This window comes from Strongylocentrotus purpuratus, unplaced genomic scaffold, assembly GCF_000002235.5.
Source record: "Strongylocentrotus purpuratus isolate Spur 01 unplaced genomic scaffold, Spur_5.0 spur5_contig_863, whole genome shotgun sequence".
NCBI lineage: Eukaryota > Metazoa > Echinodermata > Echinoidea > Camarodonta > Strongylocentrotidae > Strongylocentrotus > Strongylocentrotus purpuratus.
Genome location: NW_022145572.1, coordinates 1,042,725 through 1,064,419, shown reverse-complemented (window position 1 = coordinate 1,064,419; position 21,695 = coordinate 1,042,725). Strand labels below are relative to the sequence as shown.

At 38.0% G+C, this 21,695-nt stretch overlaps 1 protein-coding gene across 2 annotated transcripts; it reads right to left on the bottom strand.

The window, feature by feature from the left end:
• Window positions 1-4,913: 4,913 nt before the first annotated feature.
• LOC587957 (WD and tetratricopeptide repeats protein 1) lies at window positions 4,914-19,741 on the bottom strand. Of its 2 annotated transcripts, XM_030972687.1 has the most exons (15): window positions 19,640-19,741; window positions 16,302-16,418; window positions 15,503-15,586; window positions 15,032-15,078; window positions 14,305-14,416; window positions 13,755-13,942; window positions 12,973-13,109; window positions 12,296-12,463; window positions 11,667-11,888; window positions 10,878-11,070; window positions 10,202-10,378; window positions 9,312-9,556; window positions 8,485-8,662; window positions 7,150-7,342; window positions 4,915-6,227 (listed from the first exon to the last, which is right to left on the bottom strand). In XM_030972687.1, exons 2-15 carry the CDS (start codon window positions 16,353-16,355, stop codon window positions 6,045-6,047), a joined length of 2,181 nt encoding a protein of 726 aa, XP_030828547.1. In that variant the 5' UTR covers window positions 16,356-16,418; window positions 19,640-19,741; the 3' UTR covers window positions 4,915-6,044. The 2 variants fall into 2 exon arrangements, with proteins under 2 accessions (XP_030828554.1, XP_030828547.1); XM_030972694.1 differs by lacking the exon at window positions 19,640-19,741 and having other exon boundaries at window positions 4,914-6,227; window positions 16,302-16,388.
• Window positions 19,742-21,695: the final 1,954 nt, after the last annotated feature.

Genomic DNA, 21,695 nt, shown 5'->3' with positions numbered 1-21,695 from the left:
TATAGAATTTCTAGATAGACGGCACTATACAAATGCCTATTATTATTATTATTATTTACACAGAAATATGTAAATTGTTTAATGGCATGAGGTCATGCAAGCTAGGGTACGTGAATAATGTAGGATTTCAAAAATCTTTTAAATTGATATTAGATATCAATCTTAATCACTCTGAAATAATGTGGTTCAAAATACTCAAGTAGAATATCACAATATTTTCATAATCTGCTTTTTGTTTTCTCAATCATAAGGTATCTTGATTCTTTATTTTATCATTACTAATCTGACTTATTGATACAAAAAGAATTGCAGTTGTATTATTAGTGTAGACAAGTGCGCACATGAAATGCAATTGGATTCTTCATTGCCTTGGCTCAAACATTTTGAGCATTATACATATACATATAACTGAAGATTCTGTACTAGGTTTGTGTACATTAAAGTGTTACAGTTATCCAATCTGATGAAAACAGTAAGTACAAATGAGTTCACTGTCAACTGTGTTGGGGAAAGAGTCTTTAGTTAATAAATACTGTAAGAGAACCTTGTAGTAAAAATTACAGTTAAAAAGTATTTTATAATTTTGGTGACTGCCTTGCAGTTGCACACTATAAGCAATTGATTATTGGTAAATTGTTAGAAATAGAAAAGATCTTTTAAAGGGTATAGAGACTTAAATCCTTGCAAACCTATGGTTGTAAACATGGAGATTGATTAAATATAGAAAGAAAGAGGACTTGAATGTTTGTGTTGTAATATTTTTTTCTTATCTCTACGTTGAGAAGGGTGAAAGGGATGAAGGAAAAATTGCCATTTCAAGTTGAATATGAGAATGACTTTAGCAACATGTACCCCCTTCTCACTCCCTCTCTCTCCCCCTCTCTTTTCTCTCTCCACCTCACCTTTCATTTTCCCTCTCCCTCTCTCCAACCATGAGGAAAATTGAAATATGATGTTGCTCGAGAAATAATATATTATAGTTGGACGAATTGAAAAAGGGTGACATCTCTCTTTATTTTTTATTATTTCTCTCTCGCTCTCTCTCTCTCTCTTTTTCTATATCTTTCTCACACACACACACACACACACACTCTCTCTCGCTCTCTCTCTCTCTCTCTTTCTATATCTTTCTCACACACACACACACACACCCACTCGCTCTCTCTTTCTATATCTTTCTCACACACACACACACACACTCTCTCTCGCTCTCTCTCTCTCTCTTTCTATATCTTTCTCACACACACACACACACACGCACTCTCTCTCTCTCTCTCTCTCTCTCTCACATACAAGCACAAACTCTCTCATTCTCAATTCATCCTCCTTTACATGAATGAGACTTAATTTTGTTCATAATCATTTGTAATAGAGCCCAAGGTCTCACAGGATATGAGGCACCATCATCAAGTGAGCAGTCGGTTCACCTGTCAGAGCCAGAAGTTCATTAAGTCATTATTATACACAGAGTTAATGCCTTCTAGCTCCAGACAGTTACAATATCAGACACTCTAGACAAATATGAAAACAATTAAAAAAATCAAAAAGAGATCTACCACTCTTCTGTGTGCTGGGGAATGCATTTCCCCAATAATCTTTTATCAATATTTATTCACCCCTCTCATATATATGTAATGCAAAAGTCGGTGACAAAACAAACAAAATCGGTATCACCTAGTTCATAAGAACATATGTATTGTACATTTGTGGGTGTATTTACAAAACTCTATATAAAATGTCTTTTGTATTTACATGGGAATTACTTCATGCAATATAGATCAAAATCATGGTCAAGAAAATTAATAAAAAAAAGTAAAAGCAATGATATGGACAAATCAAAATATCATTTAGCGTGCGACTGAAGCAAAAACCTAGCATACAATGAGTTTTGCTTCCTAAAGGCTTCTCCAAATATGACTCTGTAAACAACCCCTAAAAAAATCTGTCACATTTTTTTAAACGTGTAAAGAAATAATAACTGTGCAACGAAGAACTTGCACGTTTTCAAGGAGCCCAGAGTTCAAAGATAGTAAAACGTGCAACATATTCAACTTTATGTCATCATTTTTTTCTTTAATTCAGCGGTTTTGCCGCGTCCTATCTGAACAAGCATACACATATTGCAACTTTTGAAAAAATCAACGCCATGATGTAAGCCGTAAAAATACTATACTTGCTTTTTCTTTTCACGACATAGCCGAGACTACATGAAATACACTTTTGTTTCACCGTTTTTAGTAAAACGGATCAATACTGTATAACTGTTCATACAATTTTCTGAGAGTAAAATTAGTTTTTTGTCAAAGGCCCAGGGGGTGTCAGTGTTTTGTCAATTATACATGTACAAGATATGTTCAACTTTTCATGAATTCATGTCATGTACAGTAAACAACTAAATTAATCATACCTTTGGAAATTTCATGTTTTATTGCATTTTTCATAACTCAAGAATGTAAGGTGGACTGGTTGAATTAATGCCTTTGTTGAATACTGTTGGATGTAAGCTTTAATATGTCACATTCTCAAGAAATATAAATTGGGACAAATCAATTTCTCACAACTGTAAATATAAGGAACGTTGTAAGACTTTGGTCTTGAGTGTTTTAATACCACTGTCGCACATGTACATCAAATGAGTAATGCCAATCTTTTTTTTAATGACTTTGCATGCTCATTCAAAATGATTTCCACAAGAATTTTATTGGGAAATTTAAAGTACCGGTAAACAGCTTTCTGCAAAACACTGTCACCTTTTTTAGTATATCAGCTCTTCAAAAGATGGGATTCCTCGACAGATAATCGATGGATAGTTACATCACCCATCCTCCTAATGATTATCCACTATTATTAAGCCAAAAGACCCGTTCAGATACGACGCAGCTAAACCATGGCCATTTTTTAATGACATGATAAGCTTCATACTTCTGTATCTTACATCACAGAGCTCATTGGATATGTGCAAGTCCTTTGTTGTGCGCAATAATTACCATTACCACATAAAAACAACAACATGGTTGATTTTTGTGGCGGTTTAACGTGCCGTATCTGAACAAGCTTTAGAGAACTAAATGCGCAAGTAGCTCCCTAGCAAGGATATGAATAAAGGATAATTGCTCTATGAAATACATGTACATTTTAATGCATAAAGTATGGGGTTAGTTGTCCTTGTGAATAATTCTCCAATAGCTACATGTATGTTATTTCACCCATGACGACCCTTATATCCCCTTTGGACAACTATCTCACTGAGGTATATATATTTTGCTCCCCAGACAATTACAGGTCCCTCCCTAGAACCCTAGAAGGAAGTAAATGGGGTTAACTACTACAACCTCGGTGAATTGTAGTATTTAACATGGTACAATGACAGATCCATAATTCACTAAGGGGTGGGGTTGCCACACGTAACAAACAAAGGCTTTTCTGTCATCAGGGCCCCCGTCTTTAATACAAAGACTTACGATTGATCCAAATCAATTACAAGTTTGTAGTCTCCTTATGTATCTCTTATGTAGATGCGATTGATATCAATCGCAAATAAGTAACATTTGATATCAACTCTGTCAAGGCTACAAACTTTTCTTACAAAAACTTTTTTTTTTAATCATCAATCCATGATTATTCCTTTAACCCCTCATTACTCATCCTATTAAAGCCCCACTGTCCTACTTGTAGCTACTTGCTCCCTCTATATAGAAAACTTCTCCAATTGGTGCCTGTTGGTCCCCCATGATCCTCTTTTTCTCATGTTAGTTGAGAGCTGAGTTAATGCGATAGCCACCTGTCAGTGACCTTGCTGTGTGGTCTAATCCCCTCTGGCCCAGTAGTATTGACGGTCTTTAAAGGAGGTAGTGACCAAAGGGGAAAGCTGACCGTGGTCTTGGAGAGGTGTAGACGTTGTCCAGGGCTGGCCATTTGAGGGTAGTTTTGTCAACAAGATTTTCAATCCCAGTACCATGCAAGTAAGCACACAGGGTTCATACCTCTGTACAAGCAATAATTGTTTCATGTAAAATAAATAATACTTTGCAAAACTATTTTATGAGATACTGGTGAAAAAAGAAATTCACACAATGAATAACATAATAAAACTCATGTCCATATATAGACTAACTGATCTAAAATATAATTATCTAAACACAAATAAGAGAATACTTCATATTTCAGCTCCAAATAGAGTTATTATCAAAAACTTAATGGATGTGCATTATAAATGAAATAATCATAAATGCACTCTGAAACACGGGTTAAACATGATTTTGCAATATATTTTTAATCATGACTATCTCGCGGAGCAATTGTAATGTATTCACAGGCAGCTTCATTGATGGGTTCAAATATCAATATTTTCACTGGTGTTATGCAAATCAAATTAAATCTCCATGCATGTCTACAAGTATTTTTTGGACATCCCTACAGGTCAATCAGTTTAAAACCACGTTCACTAGAACACTCGCTAAGCCTAGGTCCCACTAGCCATTGGAGTGTCTTCAAGCGCTTTTAGGAACAGAACAACAGGAACACCATGGACACCTTGTCCTTGACCTACATGCCATATGAACATCAGGGCCCCGCCTTATAAAGAGTTGCGATTGATCTGGATCAATCGCAAGTCCAATTAATTGCAATTCTGTAGTTTCCTCTCTATTATGTACAAAGTTGCGATTGATATCGATCGCAAAATTGTGATTAATCGCAACTGTTAATGAGGCAGGGCCATGGGCCGATTTACAATTCAATACTTAGCATACCAGTAAGTAAGAAATTTACTAAGTAAATGGCTAAGTTAAGTAATTTACTTATCTCATATTCAAATCGCATTTTAGACTTATACTTACATAAGACAAAATCTAAGTAAAATACTTAGTGATAAGCATTGTGACGTCACACGGTCAATCAAAAGTAATGCGCAATTGATACATTGCAATAAATGCGCGCTGATATAATTGTGCGCAGGTTATAATACTGCGTAAGAAAACCATATGCCTGCCAATCAAGGCCTCCAAATAATTGACTTAAGTCTGGTATGGAATTGGCTTAGGTTTAGAGTTAAATACTTAGCCAAAAATGTGAATTAAATACCCAAATTGGCTAAGTATTTTATCTAAGCCGAATACTAAGTATAAAGCTTACATTTTGTACTTAAGTATTAAATTGAATACCGGCCCAGGTGTCCATAAAATACTGTCGGGGGCATTGTGCACTGGAGACGAGGGAGAATTTTTGTAAATCACTAATAAAATACAGGGACACTATCCCCTGAACTTACTAGCTACAGTGTACAAGTACATGTAGGCCTGCATGGTGCGTTTAAAGGTGAGTACATGTCTTTAAACTTTTTGGACATTGCTACTGGATGAACCGTTTGGAACCGTGTCGCCAAGAATATTGCCAGGCCAAGATCACATATCAGTACCAGGTGAGCACAGAATACTGTCAGGAACATTTTGAGTTTCGTCAAGCATTTTCGAAGATCACAACAGGAACCCTCAAAGGCCATGTCCTCTGGACTAATAACTCAGACCTACATGGCAGAGGGTCATCTGGGACCCGTTTCTCAAAGCTTTTTTCAATGACAAATGACCAAAATCGGTGACAAATCTGCTGATAACCAATCAGAAGCAAGGATTTCAGTAGCTTATAACATAAACTGTCATTTGTCACTGATGGCAAGTTCTGTGAAATGCCCACCAGGTGTGCATAGAATACTGTCAGGGTTGTTGTGCACTTCATGCAAGAAGTGTCTTTAAACTTTCTTGGAAGTTGCTACATGTTGAACAGCTGGAAACCATGTCCCTCTGAATACTCACTAGGACTACATGGAACATAAGCATCGCACGCGTGTGAAATATATGTACACCATGTAAAGTCAGAGGGCATTCATCCAAGCATTTTTTGGATATGACTTCAGGTTGAACAGTTTGAAATCAAGTCCTGTTAGGTGTGCATGAAATACTGTCGGGTGTTGTGCACTTTAAATGAGCGTCTTCCAACATGTTTGGACATCACGACAAGAACACTTGGACACCGTGTCCCCTGGACCACTAGCTAGGTCTACATGGCATGGGGGCATCAGGTTCATCGTCCGAGCCATCTGTGGAGATTCCTGTGATGCGGTAACCCATGTTCATCAGCATTACCTCCAGGGGGTCGGCTTTCATCCGCCTCTGGTTGGCTGTTGCTGCCGTGTCGGGCTCTGTGATGCAGCGGTCGTTGCTGCTGCCGTCCTGGAGATGGTATATAGAAGCATAGAGAACAACAATGACTTGTTGCATTCAAGTATATTATGTCACCTTTTCACCTTCTCCACTGAAATGTGGATTTACAGAAGAAGTATGAAAATATCCTGGAAACAAATGAAAACCAACCAAGAGATATTGCAGGGCGTAAACAAATTGCACTGGCAGGATTAGTTCAGGAGAGAAAAGTCAAATACTTTGGTCATATTAAAAGGCACCAAAGCCTCTTAAAGGATGTGTTGGAGGGAAGAGTGGAAGGAACTAGACCAAGAGGGAGACCCAGAATCAACTGGGAAGAGAATGTCAAGAACTGGAGTGGACTTAAACTGCAAGAGTTTACCAGAATGGCAGAAGAGTGAAATGGAGAGATGTTGCAATCAACCTCCGAACCAGGAGAAGATAGATAGATAGAGACCTTCTCCACTCCCTGGGGATCATTCCAGCCAGGCACCAATTAACAGACACTCACAATGCTAAGCATATTACCATGAATTCCTTTATCCTCGTGACCTTAGGCATTGGCTTTACAACCATGTACAGTATGTATCAAGCATGTAACAATGTACAACGTACATTCATTCACTTTCTCTCATATATTTGGGGCTCAGATTCTTGCTACCAAAATAAAATTGTAGATATCCATCATCTCTGTCTAATTGCTTTGAGCCTCACAACCTTGAAATTTAATTTTCCCATCATCACTTTCGTCAGCATCATCATCATCATCACAATGATAATCATTATCATCACCATCATCATTAACGTTATCATCATCTTCAGCATCATCTTCAGCATCATCATCATAACAGCATGAATTGTATTTTTGACAGTGCTCTACAAGTAGCAGCTCCCCACATAACTAATGCATTCTGTTAAAATACAAAAACAGCTTCTTTTTTTGCAAACTAACCTGAGGTCGAGGGCTCCATAACCTGACGACAGGGTCAATGCCACTGGTTGCTAGGAGACAAGAGGATGGATGGGGTTGAAGGCAGTTGACAATGGAATCGTCCCCTCTCAGAACGCGAGCAATGTTGGTGGTCTTCCGATCCCAGATGAAGAATGAGCCGTCGTCAGAACCGGCCATGATGTATTGGCCATTACTGAATAGGGATATGATTGGGTCTCTTATTGGCTACTGATCATTTAAATTACCATCTACATGTATGATCAGTTTACATAGCTATATTGAAGTAAGATATAAAGTAAAACCTGTATAATTATAGAGACCACTAGAGAGAGAGAGACATGAAAGGTAATCTTTATATGCAATAATGCAGGTGGTCTTTATGTACAGGTTCCTAACATGTTACCATGAACAAACCCTGGTCAAGACCAGGAAAAATAGAAATAGACAGGTAGTCTTCCTGCACCCATGGTTGCAATTAAACAGGTCCGACGGTATTAACATATTGACTGCTAAAATTGTTATATTTCCTGTAGGATTAATACAGAAGCCACCCTGTTCTAGTAGGCAACGGGTTAAGGGGCACATGTCCATGTAGACAATTCTATCAAATATGTTTTCCAGGGTTTGATTGCCTAACAAACTAAGAAACCAAAGCAGGCAAACCTCTCTTTCAACACATTAGAACAAACATGATTGTTCATGTAAAACTCTTTTGACAATTATGCATACTTTCATCTCAAGAGGAAATTTTATCAGACTTAAATTAACATACCAGTACTGAAAGTACATACTAAAAATGTAAAGACTATAATGTTTCATATTTCAAGACATATACTAAATAAATGATCTCCTTAATTCAAAAGAGAGGCGAATATGTCGAAAAAGGATATAGTGGGAACCGAGTGGAATTTCACAGATTGTAAAGAGGGTATGGGGAGAACATGGGAAAAGATAATAAGACTTAAGGTGGAAGGCTGTAAATGGATTGGCACCAAACTATTTACAAAACCTTGTTAATCCTTACACACCAGCTCGTAGTCTAAGATCATCACACCAGCATCTTCTTAATATCCCCAAGACGCCAGTAGCCTGTGGTGAAAGGGCTTTTTCAGCTGCAGCACCTTCTCTTTGAAATAATTTACCATTTAATTTGAGAATCATAACTTCCTTAGAGACCTTTAAATCCAAGCTGAAATCTCATCTTTTTTAACAATACCTATGACACTCATCCAAACTCTCTCATTCTTTCTATTTTTCTTGTGCGCCTTGGAATAGAACTGTCTAGATAGACGGCGCTATATAAATATGCCTATTATTATTATCGTTATTATTTACCTTCCAAAGAAGTTGGCTTCCTTGATATCTGTGGTTGTATTGCAGTGCCCACAGTATCGCTCCGTGTAGTCGTACGCATCGTTTCTAAGTTCATTCTCCTTCGGCCCTACTGCCTCACTACTGGACGACTTTGAACCGCCCGGCGGAGAGTCTGGCCACTCCTGATCACTGGGGGCTTCTGCAAAATGGGAATTTGGAATTTGAGGAAAGCATTAAAGGTGATAAACTTGGTGAACAATATTTAATGCCTTATACAATGCCTTCCAAATGATAAGCTATATGTATACCAAATGGGTTCACATTTAATTGCATTTGCAGTATTGAAAACAGTTTGACTATTTGTCAGAAATTTTTTAACTGTATATTATCTCATAACAATATTGTATGATTATGTACTTATATGGGATAAGAGTAAATATGTCTGTTACAGTTAGTCAAACTTAAGGTTATTATTCTACATAAATGAGGCTGTTTAGGGTTAGTTTATATTGGATGTGCATGACTACCCTGACGCAGGGAGCAGCTTACGAAATTGAATGCTCACAGAGCTTCATGTTCAAATGTTAACAGCGGATTGGCCGAGGATGTGGGGAACAGTCCCATCTTATCTTAAATAATAATATTTAGTTTATAATAGCAAATAATATATTATAATAACAAATGTCTCTAAGCACTTTACAAATATACTATTACCCCGGTCATTGGATTCAGTGCTTGCCCGCAGACACTGTGTGCACAAACTCCACTCCCTGGGGAGCATTCCAGCCAGGCGTTACTTGACGCTCAAAAACTGTTTGACCAACAATGACGGCCGCATCCTATCTTACCGTTAGTCCGTTTGTCTGAACTTGAGAAGACGGCAGACGTGATGTCCCTCTCCAGGGCCTGGCACTCGGAATACTTGGCGTACTCCGGGAACTTGGTCTTGAACGACTGCAGGCACTGATGGGCCTCGCTGGACCAGGTTAACTGAAGCAGGCAGCGAGCCAGACGGAAGTGGGCCTTGCGATGCTTGGGGTCTAGCCTCAAGGCACTGTGGCAATCACGGAGAGCTGCGTAAATGTCCCCATCCCTGCATACGAAGATGGTTTTAAAAACATTGATCAAATATTCATTTGGTATATTTACGGGAGACAGAGCAGGCAGCAGGGCTAGAAGAAAAATCGGTGTAGACAGGTAAATACATATAAATGAGTTAAAGTAGGCAGTGGGCTAGAGGGAAGTGGGCCTTGCAATGATTGGCATCTATGTAGTCACAGAGAGCTGTGTACAAAGGTGGTTTTAAAAACACTAATCAAATATTGAATTGGTATACAAAGGAGACAGAGCAGGCAGCGGGCGGGACAGATGTGGGCCTTGCGATGCTTGGTGCCTAGGCTTCAATTTCATCAGGCTAATCAGGTAACTTTTCACACAAAAATTATCAATAATGCATTTTCTAATCTTGGTCCATTTGTTACAGAGCACGAGATGCATACTTACCTACAACAAATACACAAAGTGTATCTAAAAATTAATGCATATAACTTGACCGCCTTAGGTGTCATTTAGATATATCATAAACATCAAAAGGCACCTCAAAAAACAATCAAACAAACAAAACAGCAAAATTAGCATAATATACTTCAATACAGACAGATACATGAGTATGCTTGGAGGCCTTCGCTGCATGCAACAACATTTTTTTTTCTTCTATAATCAATCAATTCTGCTTTACCATCCCCTTTTCATGTAAGCTGCTGCTCTGTTGCCGAAGAGTATAGCGTGGTCAGAACACATGCTGATGGCCTGATTGTAGAGACGGATGGCCGAGGTATAATCCTTCTTGTCACAGTAGAACTTGTTTGCTTCATGCTTCCATGCTTCGATCTTAGGAGGGAGTTCTTTGGTTGAGCTGAAAGGGGGAAAGAGGAGGAAAGAGTACAAAAATTGGAGGGTTTAATATGTTATGGGGGTGGTGAAATGATCTGAACTGCATTTACTAAAGATGGCACCAATAAAAGCCTTGGTGAGGTGCAATGTCATAAGTACAGTACACGTTAAATATACAGCAAGCATCATGAATCATAATCATCATCTTCCTCCCTTATATCCTGTTCTTTTTTTATGGAATATGCATGGTACACTGTCATTTTTATCAACAACACAACGGCAATTAACACCAACATCCTCATCAGTATCATTATTATCATCATCATCATCATTGCCATCACCATTATCATCACAACCAACATCTCACCATCACCACCATCATCATCATCATCATCATCATTATTACCATCATCACCACTATTCTCATCATCCTCGACACCAACATCCTCATCAGTATCATTATGACCATCATCATCATCTCCATCAGTTACATCATCCTATTTCCCTTCACTATCCCTCACCCTTTTCTCCGGCTTGGGGCGGCATGTGACCTAGATTGATGCCTCTCGCTGTGATGCGAGTAGCCCGCCCTCGCAGCTGAATCCTCCTTCTTCATGCCGTTGGTTGGCTGGAAGAGACCATTTATTCCGTTAGCAGCTGGATCTACAGATGATCCGTTAGACGATAATGCTTCACCTATGTGTTGCTGGACTTCTGTTCAATTTAAAAATTGACATGAAGACAATAATAATTTTAAGCCATTGTATATCGATAGTCATCAAATGCCTGTCACAGAACTGATATCATGGGTGAGACATTAATCTATCTGCCACATGTTCATGGAAATTGCTTCGGTGAAGTCTTGATTACGCAATTTATCTAAAAAAACTCTTCTGAAATTTCATGACACTAGATTCTAGGAGAACTGTTTTCTGGACGGATACCCACCTAATAATAATAATAATATTCGGTTTTTGTATAGTGCATATCACATTTCAAGGAATAATCCTACCAGGTAGTACAGCATATCCTTGGGAAATGACCCTTTGGACAAATACCACTACCCCACTCAGTCAATGAAGCTCCAGCAACTACATCAATGGTAGGTGTTCATGGATTAATTTGGAAACCAACTTTCATGAGGAAAATTGTCAAGAAAAAATAAACTTGGAGCCTCCTCAAAATCTACATATGAAGATGCACTAAAAAAAATTGCCATTAAACAAGGTAGAAGATTCTGTCTTAAATTTTCTCCTTAATATGCTTTGTAAATAAATACATTTAAAAAAATCAGAAATAAAATAACATACCTTTACAAACACCATTTGTACAATACCCATTGGAGCTTGGAGCCTGGTAGTCGCCAACATTGTAGAGTCTGGGCTTCTGCCTGTTGTTTACATCAAACAGATAAACTTGTTCTCCTCCAAGGTTTGCTAAAAGTTCATGACCTGTAGGGCCAAAGGTCACATATGTTGCTACCAGTGACCGATATCTCCTCCCTCTGTCTTCTTCCTTGACAGGTAAATGTCCTGCAAAACATAACAAGTGATAGCTGAAATAGTCATGCGATTGGTGCAATGCATCATGTTTTCACCATCTTGGAAAGCAAACATAAGTAAGTAGCTCAAGCACAATGTACATGCATTGTATATAGATAACATAAAATACGTCTATGTCTTTAATATTCACTGAATATTTTTTTAATTGAGCCTTCATTACCTTGTACAATTTTGTTTTATAAACAGCACATGTGTGTAAATTTATGAGCAAATAACTACATGCATCAAAAGTTGTGGCATGTTCCCTTTGCACTATATGTGTACATAGTAATTCTGTGCTAAGTGGTACATTGAGGCCTAGAAAATATACCAACAATTCCATTTGCATTCTGCATAAGTTTTACCCCACTGTAGTATTGAACCCTAAACCTTCTCACCTGCTATGAAATATTGCACACATCCCCTTGGCACTTCACCATGGTCGTCGGGTTCCGGGGCGGGGGTCCTCCATGCCGACCTTAGAACCTCATCTCTTGAGAAGTGGACAGCATGAGGGTTCAACATGCGAATGTCATATAGCCTGATGAATGGATCACTAGCACCGACTAGTAGAGAACAGAGATCAAACAAGGGAAAATATTATACAGTCAAATCTGCTTTTAATAGCGATAACCTGTTAAGAAAGACATGTCAATGAGGATCACAATTTTGTGTTTCTTGGACAGTTTCCCACTGGAAAACAGTACAAAGGGAACCTGTTAACGATGGAAGTTACAAACTGATTAAGCCGAGGGACGCAGGTCGAAACTGAGTCACGTCTTTCGGATGGTGACGTTAAAGGTTGGTCCACAGACGTATATAATCATATCTGATTGATACACGTCTGTAAAAACCAAATTACACACACATACCTACACTCCCCCCCCCCCCCCTGTCTATAAAGACTACATTCATTACATGTCTACATTGAGTGAGAGGGAACTCAAGAAGTAGAATTTGAAAGCAGCTACAGTGGTGAAATAAGGACAATAAATGGAATGGATTATAGTCCAGCTAGTCTGCTGGTTAAAGCATAAAATTGATTTCAATGGATTTAATTTCTAAGTTGTCTTACCTGCCAGTTGCTCAGGTCTGTGAGGGTTGATCGCGAGGCACTTGCATTCCCCATGCTTGCCGGTGTAATAGTTGAGATTGATAAGGACATTGTTACAGCTATCGCTACACAGGTGGGGGGACCTCAGGTCAAACTGCCTGGATATAGCAACAGCAACAAGAAGAGAAAATTAAATCATGTTACGATGTATAGTAGAGCAAGTCTGAGGTATTTGTATCATACATCAGTATTTAAAATACAAAAATAATAAAATAAAAACAAAACTTATCATCCAATCTCATCTTGCACTCCAGGGGAGTGTTACACAAATACTAAGATCGACTTTAAGTTGGACTTAACTATGGCAGGCTGTTTATGCCATTGTTTGCTTTTACCATTTACTGGCATTGGTTTCTCAAGGGACGTACAAATCATGGTCACAAATCTACAGAACTTTATTTTGTGATAACTCATTATTGAAGGAAAAAATATCATCCACAGATCATAATGGTGAGAGCAAACAGTGGCATGAACTGCCTGCCATAGTTAAGTCCAACTTAAAGCCCCACTATACTACTTATAGCTACTTATGCCCTCTATATAGCAAACAATACCTATTCAGTGCCTGTTGGTCCCTATGATCCCCTTTTTATTATGTTAATTGAGAGCTGATTTGATGAAATAACCACCTGTAAGTGACTTTGCCGGGAGGTATAATTCCCCATGACCAAACTAGTGCAGATGGGCTTTAAAGTCGATCTTAGTCTTTGTGAAACACTCCCCTGATGAATAAAGTAACATACCTTATCGTCCCATCTTCCCCCGCACTCCAGAACATGTACGGGAGGTTGGGCACCACCGCTAGTCTCTTGACACGACCGGCATGGCAGCTGAAGGCATGTGTAGTCTCGCCCCTAGGCACGTTGTGAACTCTGACTTTGCAGTCGGCAGCCCCGGTGGCTATGGTCTCGTCTTGGGAATTTGGCAAGAACTGTGGAGGAAGGGTGTAGTGGTGGTTATTTTACCTGACTGCTAAAAAAGCATAAATGCTTATAAGTAAGCAACCAGATGGCCGACGGTTTTAGGTTCTCTCCGATGGAACTGGTAATGAGGATAAATGCCTTACCACAAAGGGCACTAGCGCATCGCCTTGGTTTCGAACCCTGGTTGCCGGATCACGAGACCATTGCTCTACCAACTGAGCTATCGCGTCTCCTGTGTAATCAACCATCTGATTGAAACATATCTGTAAAAACCCAATTACAAACACACACATATTCATATAGAGAGAGAGAGATAAAAAGCTATAAAACATGTTTAAAAAAATATTACTCCAAAATTGTCTTTCCTTACTTTAAGAGAGAAGATATTTCCAAGGTGGCCCGTCCGTATAGTTGTCAATTTTTTCCTTCTGTGAGGATCCCAAATCACGGCCGTTAGATCGTCCGAACCACTGCCTAACAATCTGAAATTTTAAAGAAAAAAACCCTAAAAAGTTATGATATGAAGCTCATTTGAGGTGTTCACACTTGTACAAGCACTGCTTTTTAGTGGACCCCTCTGTTTCAAATATGTATTTCTACATTTGTTGTAAATGTTTATAATTGATTTGTAATTTGTTGTTAGAAACATAAATAAATTGAAATTGAAATTGAATTGAATTGAAAGGAACCTAATTATATCAAGAGAAGCCCAATGTGTACAATGTAATTATTGTCAACAGATGTCATGGACAGTTAGATAAACAGGATATAAACAAAGAGTAGCAGTAGCAATGAAAAGACAAGTTGTCAGATTTAACTCTCTTTTTTTGGTATGAATTTACAAGTAATTCTCATTAAAGCAATTCCATTCCGTATAGGAGATGTTACATTCCCACTATAAAAGAAAGATACAAACGAGAGACAAAGGCAACATAGACTTCTGCTTATAAATTGATAATAATATTATTCTTGCAAAAATTGAAAAGAATGTAAGTTGAAGTACAGTGTACATATCTGTAAGTCTAAGTGGATTTACTTGATTGTACATTCTACATTGTAGTATAAACATGTTAAGTAATATGTTCTGGTACACTTACGATCCTGATTCATTCCACTCCAAACAGTTTACACACCCGTTATGACCCTGAAACAATTGAAACACAAAATATGAACATTAAGGGGCCATTCTTGTCTTTACACAAGAAATATGGGATATAATAAAACTCATTGTTCATGAATTACAACAAGGTCAGAACTGTCAGAGCATCAATGAATGAGATATGTTTTCTAAAAAGGAGAGTTTTACACCAAAAAAGTAATAAAATGTTCTGTAAAGGGTTTCACAACTCCTTTATTTATCCTATATTTATACACAGTTGAAATGTTTTCTCAGTTCAACTATGATTAGTACTAGTTAGAATTCACTGGTATTTTGCATTTGCAATACAACAGGTTACCTCAAAACCTCTCAAAGTCTTGTTTTGCTTTAATCATTACCAACGGCAACCAGTGGTTCCTGTATTAATCTTAGGGCAAGCGAGATAATCTAGAAGTCAAAGAGCTCCTACCTCTAACTCATGTTCCAAGCCCAGTCTGTTGATAAGTGTTTCATCTACATGGTGAATCTGTTGAAACTTCCTCACAGATATGTCCTGGACAGAAGAATGAAAGATAAGAGCAATTAATACAAATCATTACTAGAAATATGAGAGATAGATAGGGGGAAGGAAGGGGGTTTAAAACCCTAAACCACCAGACCACAAACATACTTAATACCGTATACAAATAATAATTACTCATGAATCTATTCCTCTCAGCTGAAGTTATTTGACTGTAAAAAGAAACTATTTTAATCCCTTGGAAAGAGAAGTAATTAAGGAATATAATTCATTCCAGAATAAACTATACAGTACTTCCCAGAAAAAACAAAACCCCAATTTATCGATGTTTTATCATAACTTAATCACAATTATAATTAATAAATGACACATATTTTTAAAGCTCAGATCATTTGATGCAACTCATAATGATGCATATTTCAAGCATTAGTGATTAAAAACAATTTGAAGAGAGGGTACCAATAAGTCATTTGGCGGACGGTATCTGAAATTCAAAGAGAAAATCACATCTCTAGAAAGTTCATTTTCTGCTCTTTCATACGACACCTCAATCAGGAAAAATGAGCCAAAAATAACAAAGTTCTGTTTGTTAAATTATTGCTTGCATTTCCATAATTTAAATAACCAAATTCTTTTTCACTGGCTGCCTGCCATAGCAACAAACACAGTTGACAAAAGACTTAACTCCGTTTCATTGATGATCAGCCATGCATCGAGTGTTTACAATGCACCTCCTCCTAACACTTACCCTAATCTCTCTCCTCCTGAGATGATGCAGGACACTAGATGGCCTGGTGTCCATGGTGATTTTATCAAGATGACCTTTACAGTGACCTCATGAACTCGACCATCTGACCCATAAGCCCTGCCGAAGGAAGAAGAAGAGTCAATGATTTCACACATGTACAATTACAAACAACAAATGCAAATGCACAAATGCTTCAATCTCTGATATGGACAGTAGTTACGCTGAAACTACGTCTGGCTCCATACATTGACCACATTTATACAGTGAATGAAGTACATCGTACAGGTTAGGGAGGGGAAGTTACCCAATGCAGTTTGTATGTGATTGAAAATGGACAGATAGCTGAGAGATACATACTCCTTATATTTTTATTTCTCCAATAATTTTTTCGATTTTATCTTGATACTTATACTAAAGTAAATGGGTGGTATTCCGGTAGCGCGTACTAAGTTAGCGCGTGCTTAGTTAGTTCACACTTTTATGGAGTGCCTGTTGTGAACTAATTTGCCCTGAACAGATTATTTAAATCCGTCAATGAAAAGTGTCCAACAAATTAATTTTGCACTGAAATAGGAAGAAAAAGATAATATGAGTATACACTAAATTTCAACAAAGTCCTTGGTAGATTATCTTTGTCATGAATATTGAAGGAGGAAGATGAAACCTAGCATTCCATAGAAGTGCGAACTAAAATTCTTGTTTAGTCTGGACTTAGTCCCGGCTTAACTTAAGAGAATACCACCCCATGAAAATTAGATCTATTTCCTTTCCAATCATCATTTGTTTCTAAATGAAACTGTTAAGTCTAAAGATAAAAATTTATCTATTGATCCACCCGGGGGTCTCAGTCATGTAGAAATACTATAAGCATGCATGACCACAGGTTTTCCAGCAGGCATCCCCTAAGCGAGGATTTCTTCTGAAGCCAAAATACACCATTATATGAGGATATTGCGTGTTTTTCCCCCGAATTCACACCCTATAAACAGTTCACCAAAGTGTACTCCTAAACATGTATTGTAAAATTGTTGCTCATTGTCCCCTGAATATTTTGAAGTGCGATAGGGATTACCCTTTAAGTTGTTTAAATCGGAGTCAGGATCTAGAAAAATACCTGATTAACGCATATAGCAGGATTTTGAAAAATTACCCTTTTTCTCGAAAATGGATCGTTTTTTAACCTCTTAATGCGGCACCGTGCAGACCGCGTCCAATCTATAAAAAAAACACCCCTTTATGTACCTTAAGCGTTTTCTTGGTCATGCAGCGCATTCTTTATACACTTAGTGACTTGCACTTACAGTATTTATTTAGTTTTGACTGAGAGTCTGCGACCCCTGTCCTATTAGACCGAATTTTCCGTCTCTTTCGTTCGTTAGCCTCTTATTGGGGTAGGGTCGGCTCTCTCTTTAGAGACGGAAACCGTCTATACACATTCCCTTGATAACTCCACGGCCATTTCAGGTCGTGGCGTTATGCCCCCAAAATCCCCCAAAATGTCATTTTACCTCATGCATTGATTATTTAAAATTAGGAGAAGGTTATACTACATCGGTTCCACTTACCAACTTGACTGAAATAATCCGTTTAATGGTCCCTTTTAATGAAATTATGGGTCAAAATCGACATCCATGTTGAAAATCTTGCAAGCCGTGTTAAACTCTCGCTGCGCACGGAGTCATCTAAATCAATCTCATCCCTTCTAGTCTACGCCGAAGGCAAAACGATTATGAAGGAAAAACTGTGCGCCATCTACACGTTCGTAATGGCGTTATCACAGTTTTTCCTTCATAATCGTTTTGCCCTCGGCGTAGACTAGAAGGGATGAGATTGATTTAGATGACTCCGTGCGCAGCGAGAGTTTAACACGGCTTGCAAGATTTTCAACATGGATGTCGATTTTGACCCATAATTTCCATAAAAGGGACCATTAAACGGATTATTTCAGTCAAGTTGGTAAGTGGAACCGATGTAGTATAACCTCCTAATTTTAAATAGATCTAATCAATGCATGAGGTAAAATGACATTTTGGGGGATTTTGGGGGCATAACGCTACGACCTGAAATGGCCGTGGAGTTATCAAGGGAATGTGTATAGACGGTTTCCGTCTCTAAAGAGAGAGCCGACCCTACCCCAATAAGAGGCTAACGAACGAAAGAGACGGAAAATTCGGTCTACTGTCCTATGGGACTGCATATGGGATGGGAAAGGATGACACATAGTAGGGTGTCTGAACGATTTTTCAATTTTCAATTTGGGATCGTTTTTCACCATTTTTGTTGGATATTGGAGTAAAAAATGTAATCAGAATAATACCTTTCAAATTTCAAGACTCACCGATGTTTCTATCAAAAGATACAGCCCCTCAAAAACTGTGCAATATTCATAGCATTTTGGTCAGAATGGACAGAAAAGTGGTTCACGCAGAGTTATAATTTCTGCTCAAAAGCTGCACAGCTAATGCACAGCACGATATGCAAAGCGTGGAGCAAGGGTATTTTCAAACTGTTGTAACAAATGATCCCTTGGGACTAGAGAAAAAATAAGTGCATGGATATATTCTTTACAGCTGGCCCAACTTATCCCTCGGGGGGGGCAGTTCGTGAAATTGGTAAATCTCCGAGTTACCATGGAAACGATGTTTAAATCGCTGTTTTGAGCAAGATATATTTAGAATTCCGGGGGTGGCCCCCTATGGGGAATATGGAGAAAAACCTGCTCTTTCATATGACACCACATTTATTGAGTTTCACCTTCAGGATCATTTGTTATAAAGGTTTGAATTTCAAATTTTTCATAAAATCATTGACCAATTTTGCTTGGTCGCGCAATGCATGTAGACCACATAGGGATGTGTGCAATCTCTATGGGAAAGATTTTAGCACACAACATCGGGTGCGCGATCAGACACCCTACACATAGTCTATATCACTCATCAAAAGAATTCTCCATACCAGAAGGTTATTTATGTCTACGTCAAATACAGACATCATAGAAAGTGCGTACATTACTACTAGTACAAGTCAGTAACACCTGACCAAAGAGACACTGGTAACACAAGATAAGACAGTCTACACTAAACAATATCTACAGTACACGATATGCATTACACTCAATCTACGGATCAGCTGCTGTGCTGTGCACTATCCACACACGTACATTTACCACTCACTCTCGAAGATGAACTCGATCCAGTCCAGTCCCTAGCTCACCCACACACAGCTCATCACAGACAGTAAATAACTTGTCAAAAGCAGAATAACAGCACATCAAACCTGCATACAATTTCTCATTCGTTATCACTTCACAAACAGAATCTTTCCCACATAATACTTACACAATTCCTTAGAAACAAGCTTATTTCTCAGACGCATACGACCTTTGACAGTTCGAGATAGCGTACAGTGTACATGTTGTATTGTCGGTCAACCTATTATTTCTCTAGAAAAGGCAAAACAAAGCTACTGCGCATGCTCATATCTATTAAAGGGTAAACAACCAGCTGATTTTTGCAAGCAAAAGGACATTCGGCCAGGCGTAATATTTTATGTTGTTGTTGTTGTTGTTGTTTTAGTTTTTACTGGCGTGTATCATTCATTTATGAATATTTACGTATCGCGCTTTTGTTTAGTTTGATTTGAGGACAATTTAGATTTAATTCAAACCGATCAACTGCCAAATAGACAAATTATTGTCATAATTATACAGTGGCGGATCCAGGGGGGGGGGGGGGGTTGGGGGGTTGGGGGTTGCAACCCCCCCCCCCCCCCCCCCTTGGGCGGCCCAAAAAAAAAAAAAAAAAAAAAAAAAGGAAAAAAAAAGAAAAAAAGAAAGAAAAAAAGAAAGAAAAAAGAACGCACGCTGGAGAGAAACCCTTTCAAGTGCAAATATTGTGAGAAGATATTCAACTCATCAGGTAACTTAACCAAACACATGATAACTCTGGATATAACTGTGTATTTAACTGTTACTTGATTTAAAAAGACGTTATCATGCACTGCTTTTTATGGTCTCCATTGTGTTAATAGATGCCAGGAAAACATCACTTACGGGGTTCAAATAAACACCCCAAAAAAAATCGGCTCGGGAAATTTGAAAATTGGGTGGAAAGTGATTTTTTACAATTTTGATATATTTGGATGCCCCTGTGGATGTATTATAAGCACAAGAAAAATTAGCCCCTAAAACAGTTCTCCTTTCGAGAAAAATTGAATATAAAACTTTACCGGTGCTCCCGGTAAATGTTGATAAATTTCAATTAGCGCCTACGGCCGTACAATGGTAGCTGTGACCATGAAAATCTCAGAATATGTAGTTGTGATATATAATTTCCAAACGGGAATAGCTAATTGGTCGATTTTAGTCAAGAAACATTGTTTTATAGCTTAATTAATATCTTGACCTTGAGAGGGACCTATATAACATAAAGAGTTTATTATTTACAATTTCATAACTTTAGACTCGATTTCAACCGCAACAACGATCCCTGAATATTGTAGGATCGCATATGCTTCTAACATGTTCATTTGAACCAAATTCATGACCCCATCCCAAAACTTTGTATTACCTTTAATTGTCTTTGCAATTCAGCGTTTGCAAAAAAAAATATCCTGCTACGCATAGCCTCCGACGCGCAGGACTCATAAATTGACGAAATAGTTAGAACATAATTATAAATTAAGACTTTCGAAAATCAACCTAATTAGGTTATTTCAAAGTTCAATAGGCCATTTTCATAAAGTAACCAAATTCAATACAACTTTGTGAAGTGCTTCATTTAATACAAATTATTTCATTCTGATAAGAATAATCGTATTTCATTATTCAGAATGCAAACTGCGTAAATTAAGTGTTGATGTAGGTAGGGCCAACCTAACACAACTCATGTGTATGCAATTCAGATTCTGTCTATTGAATACTATTATTCTTATATGAAAACGATCGAGGCACTTCACAAAGACGTATATATGCAATACATGTGGAAACATTACTAAAATAGGCTCAGCCTATTAAAGTAGATATTCATTGATTTTAAATCTAGCTTAATTTTCATTATTGCAAAGTTGAAACTTAAATTTGAAACTACGTCTGGCTCCATAAATTACAAAACGCTTAAATACAGCCCCGGCATAGCACCTGAATAGCTCTCCGAACGCTGCTGAGATGTGTGAGATCACAGAAGGGACATGATTTGCACAAGCAGACGATGTCCCATGACATCTCACACATTTTCAGTGCCTGTGTTTTCATCTTCTCCTGAGTTCTTTCTCTTACTTCACTACCGTCAGGCTAAATGTATAATCTATTGCCTCACTCTAAACCCCGCGCATGGTTTTATTTTGATGACAAATGCAGCGATACAAAAATAAAGGAATCTGTCGCTTGTAAACAAA

Coding starts and splice junctions, on each gene's coding strand:
- LOC587957 (XM_030972687.1), bottom strand. CDS start 16,355: ATGGACACCAGGCCATCTAGTGTCCTGCATCATCTCAGGAGGAGAGAG. Junction 15,587..16,301: donor TCAGGAGGAGAGAGATTAGG/GTAAGTGTTAGG, acceptor TCTTCTGTCCAG/GACATATCTGTGAGGAAGTT. Junction 8,663..9,311: donor TTCAGACAAACGGACTAACG/GTAAGATAGGAT, acceptor CCCATTTTGCAG/AAGCCCCCAGTGATCAGGAG.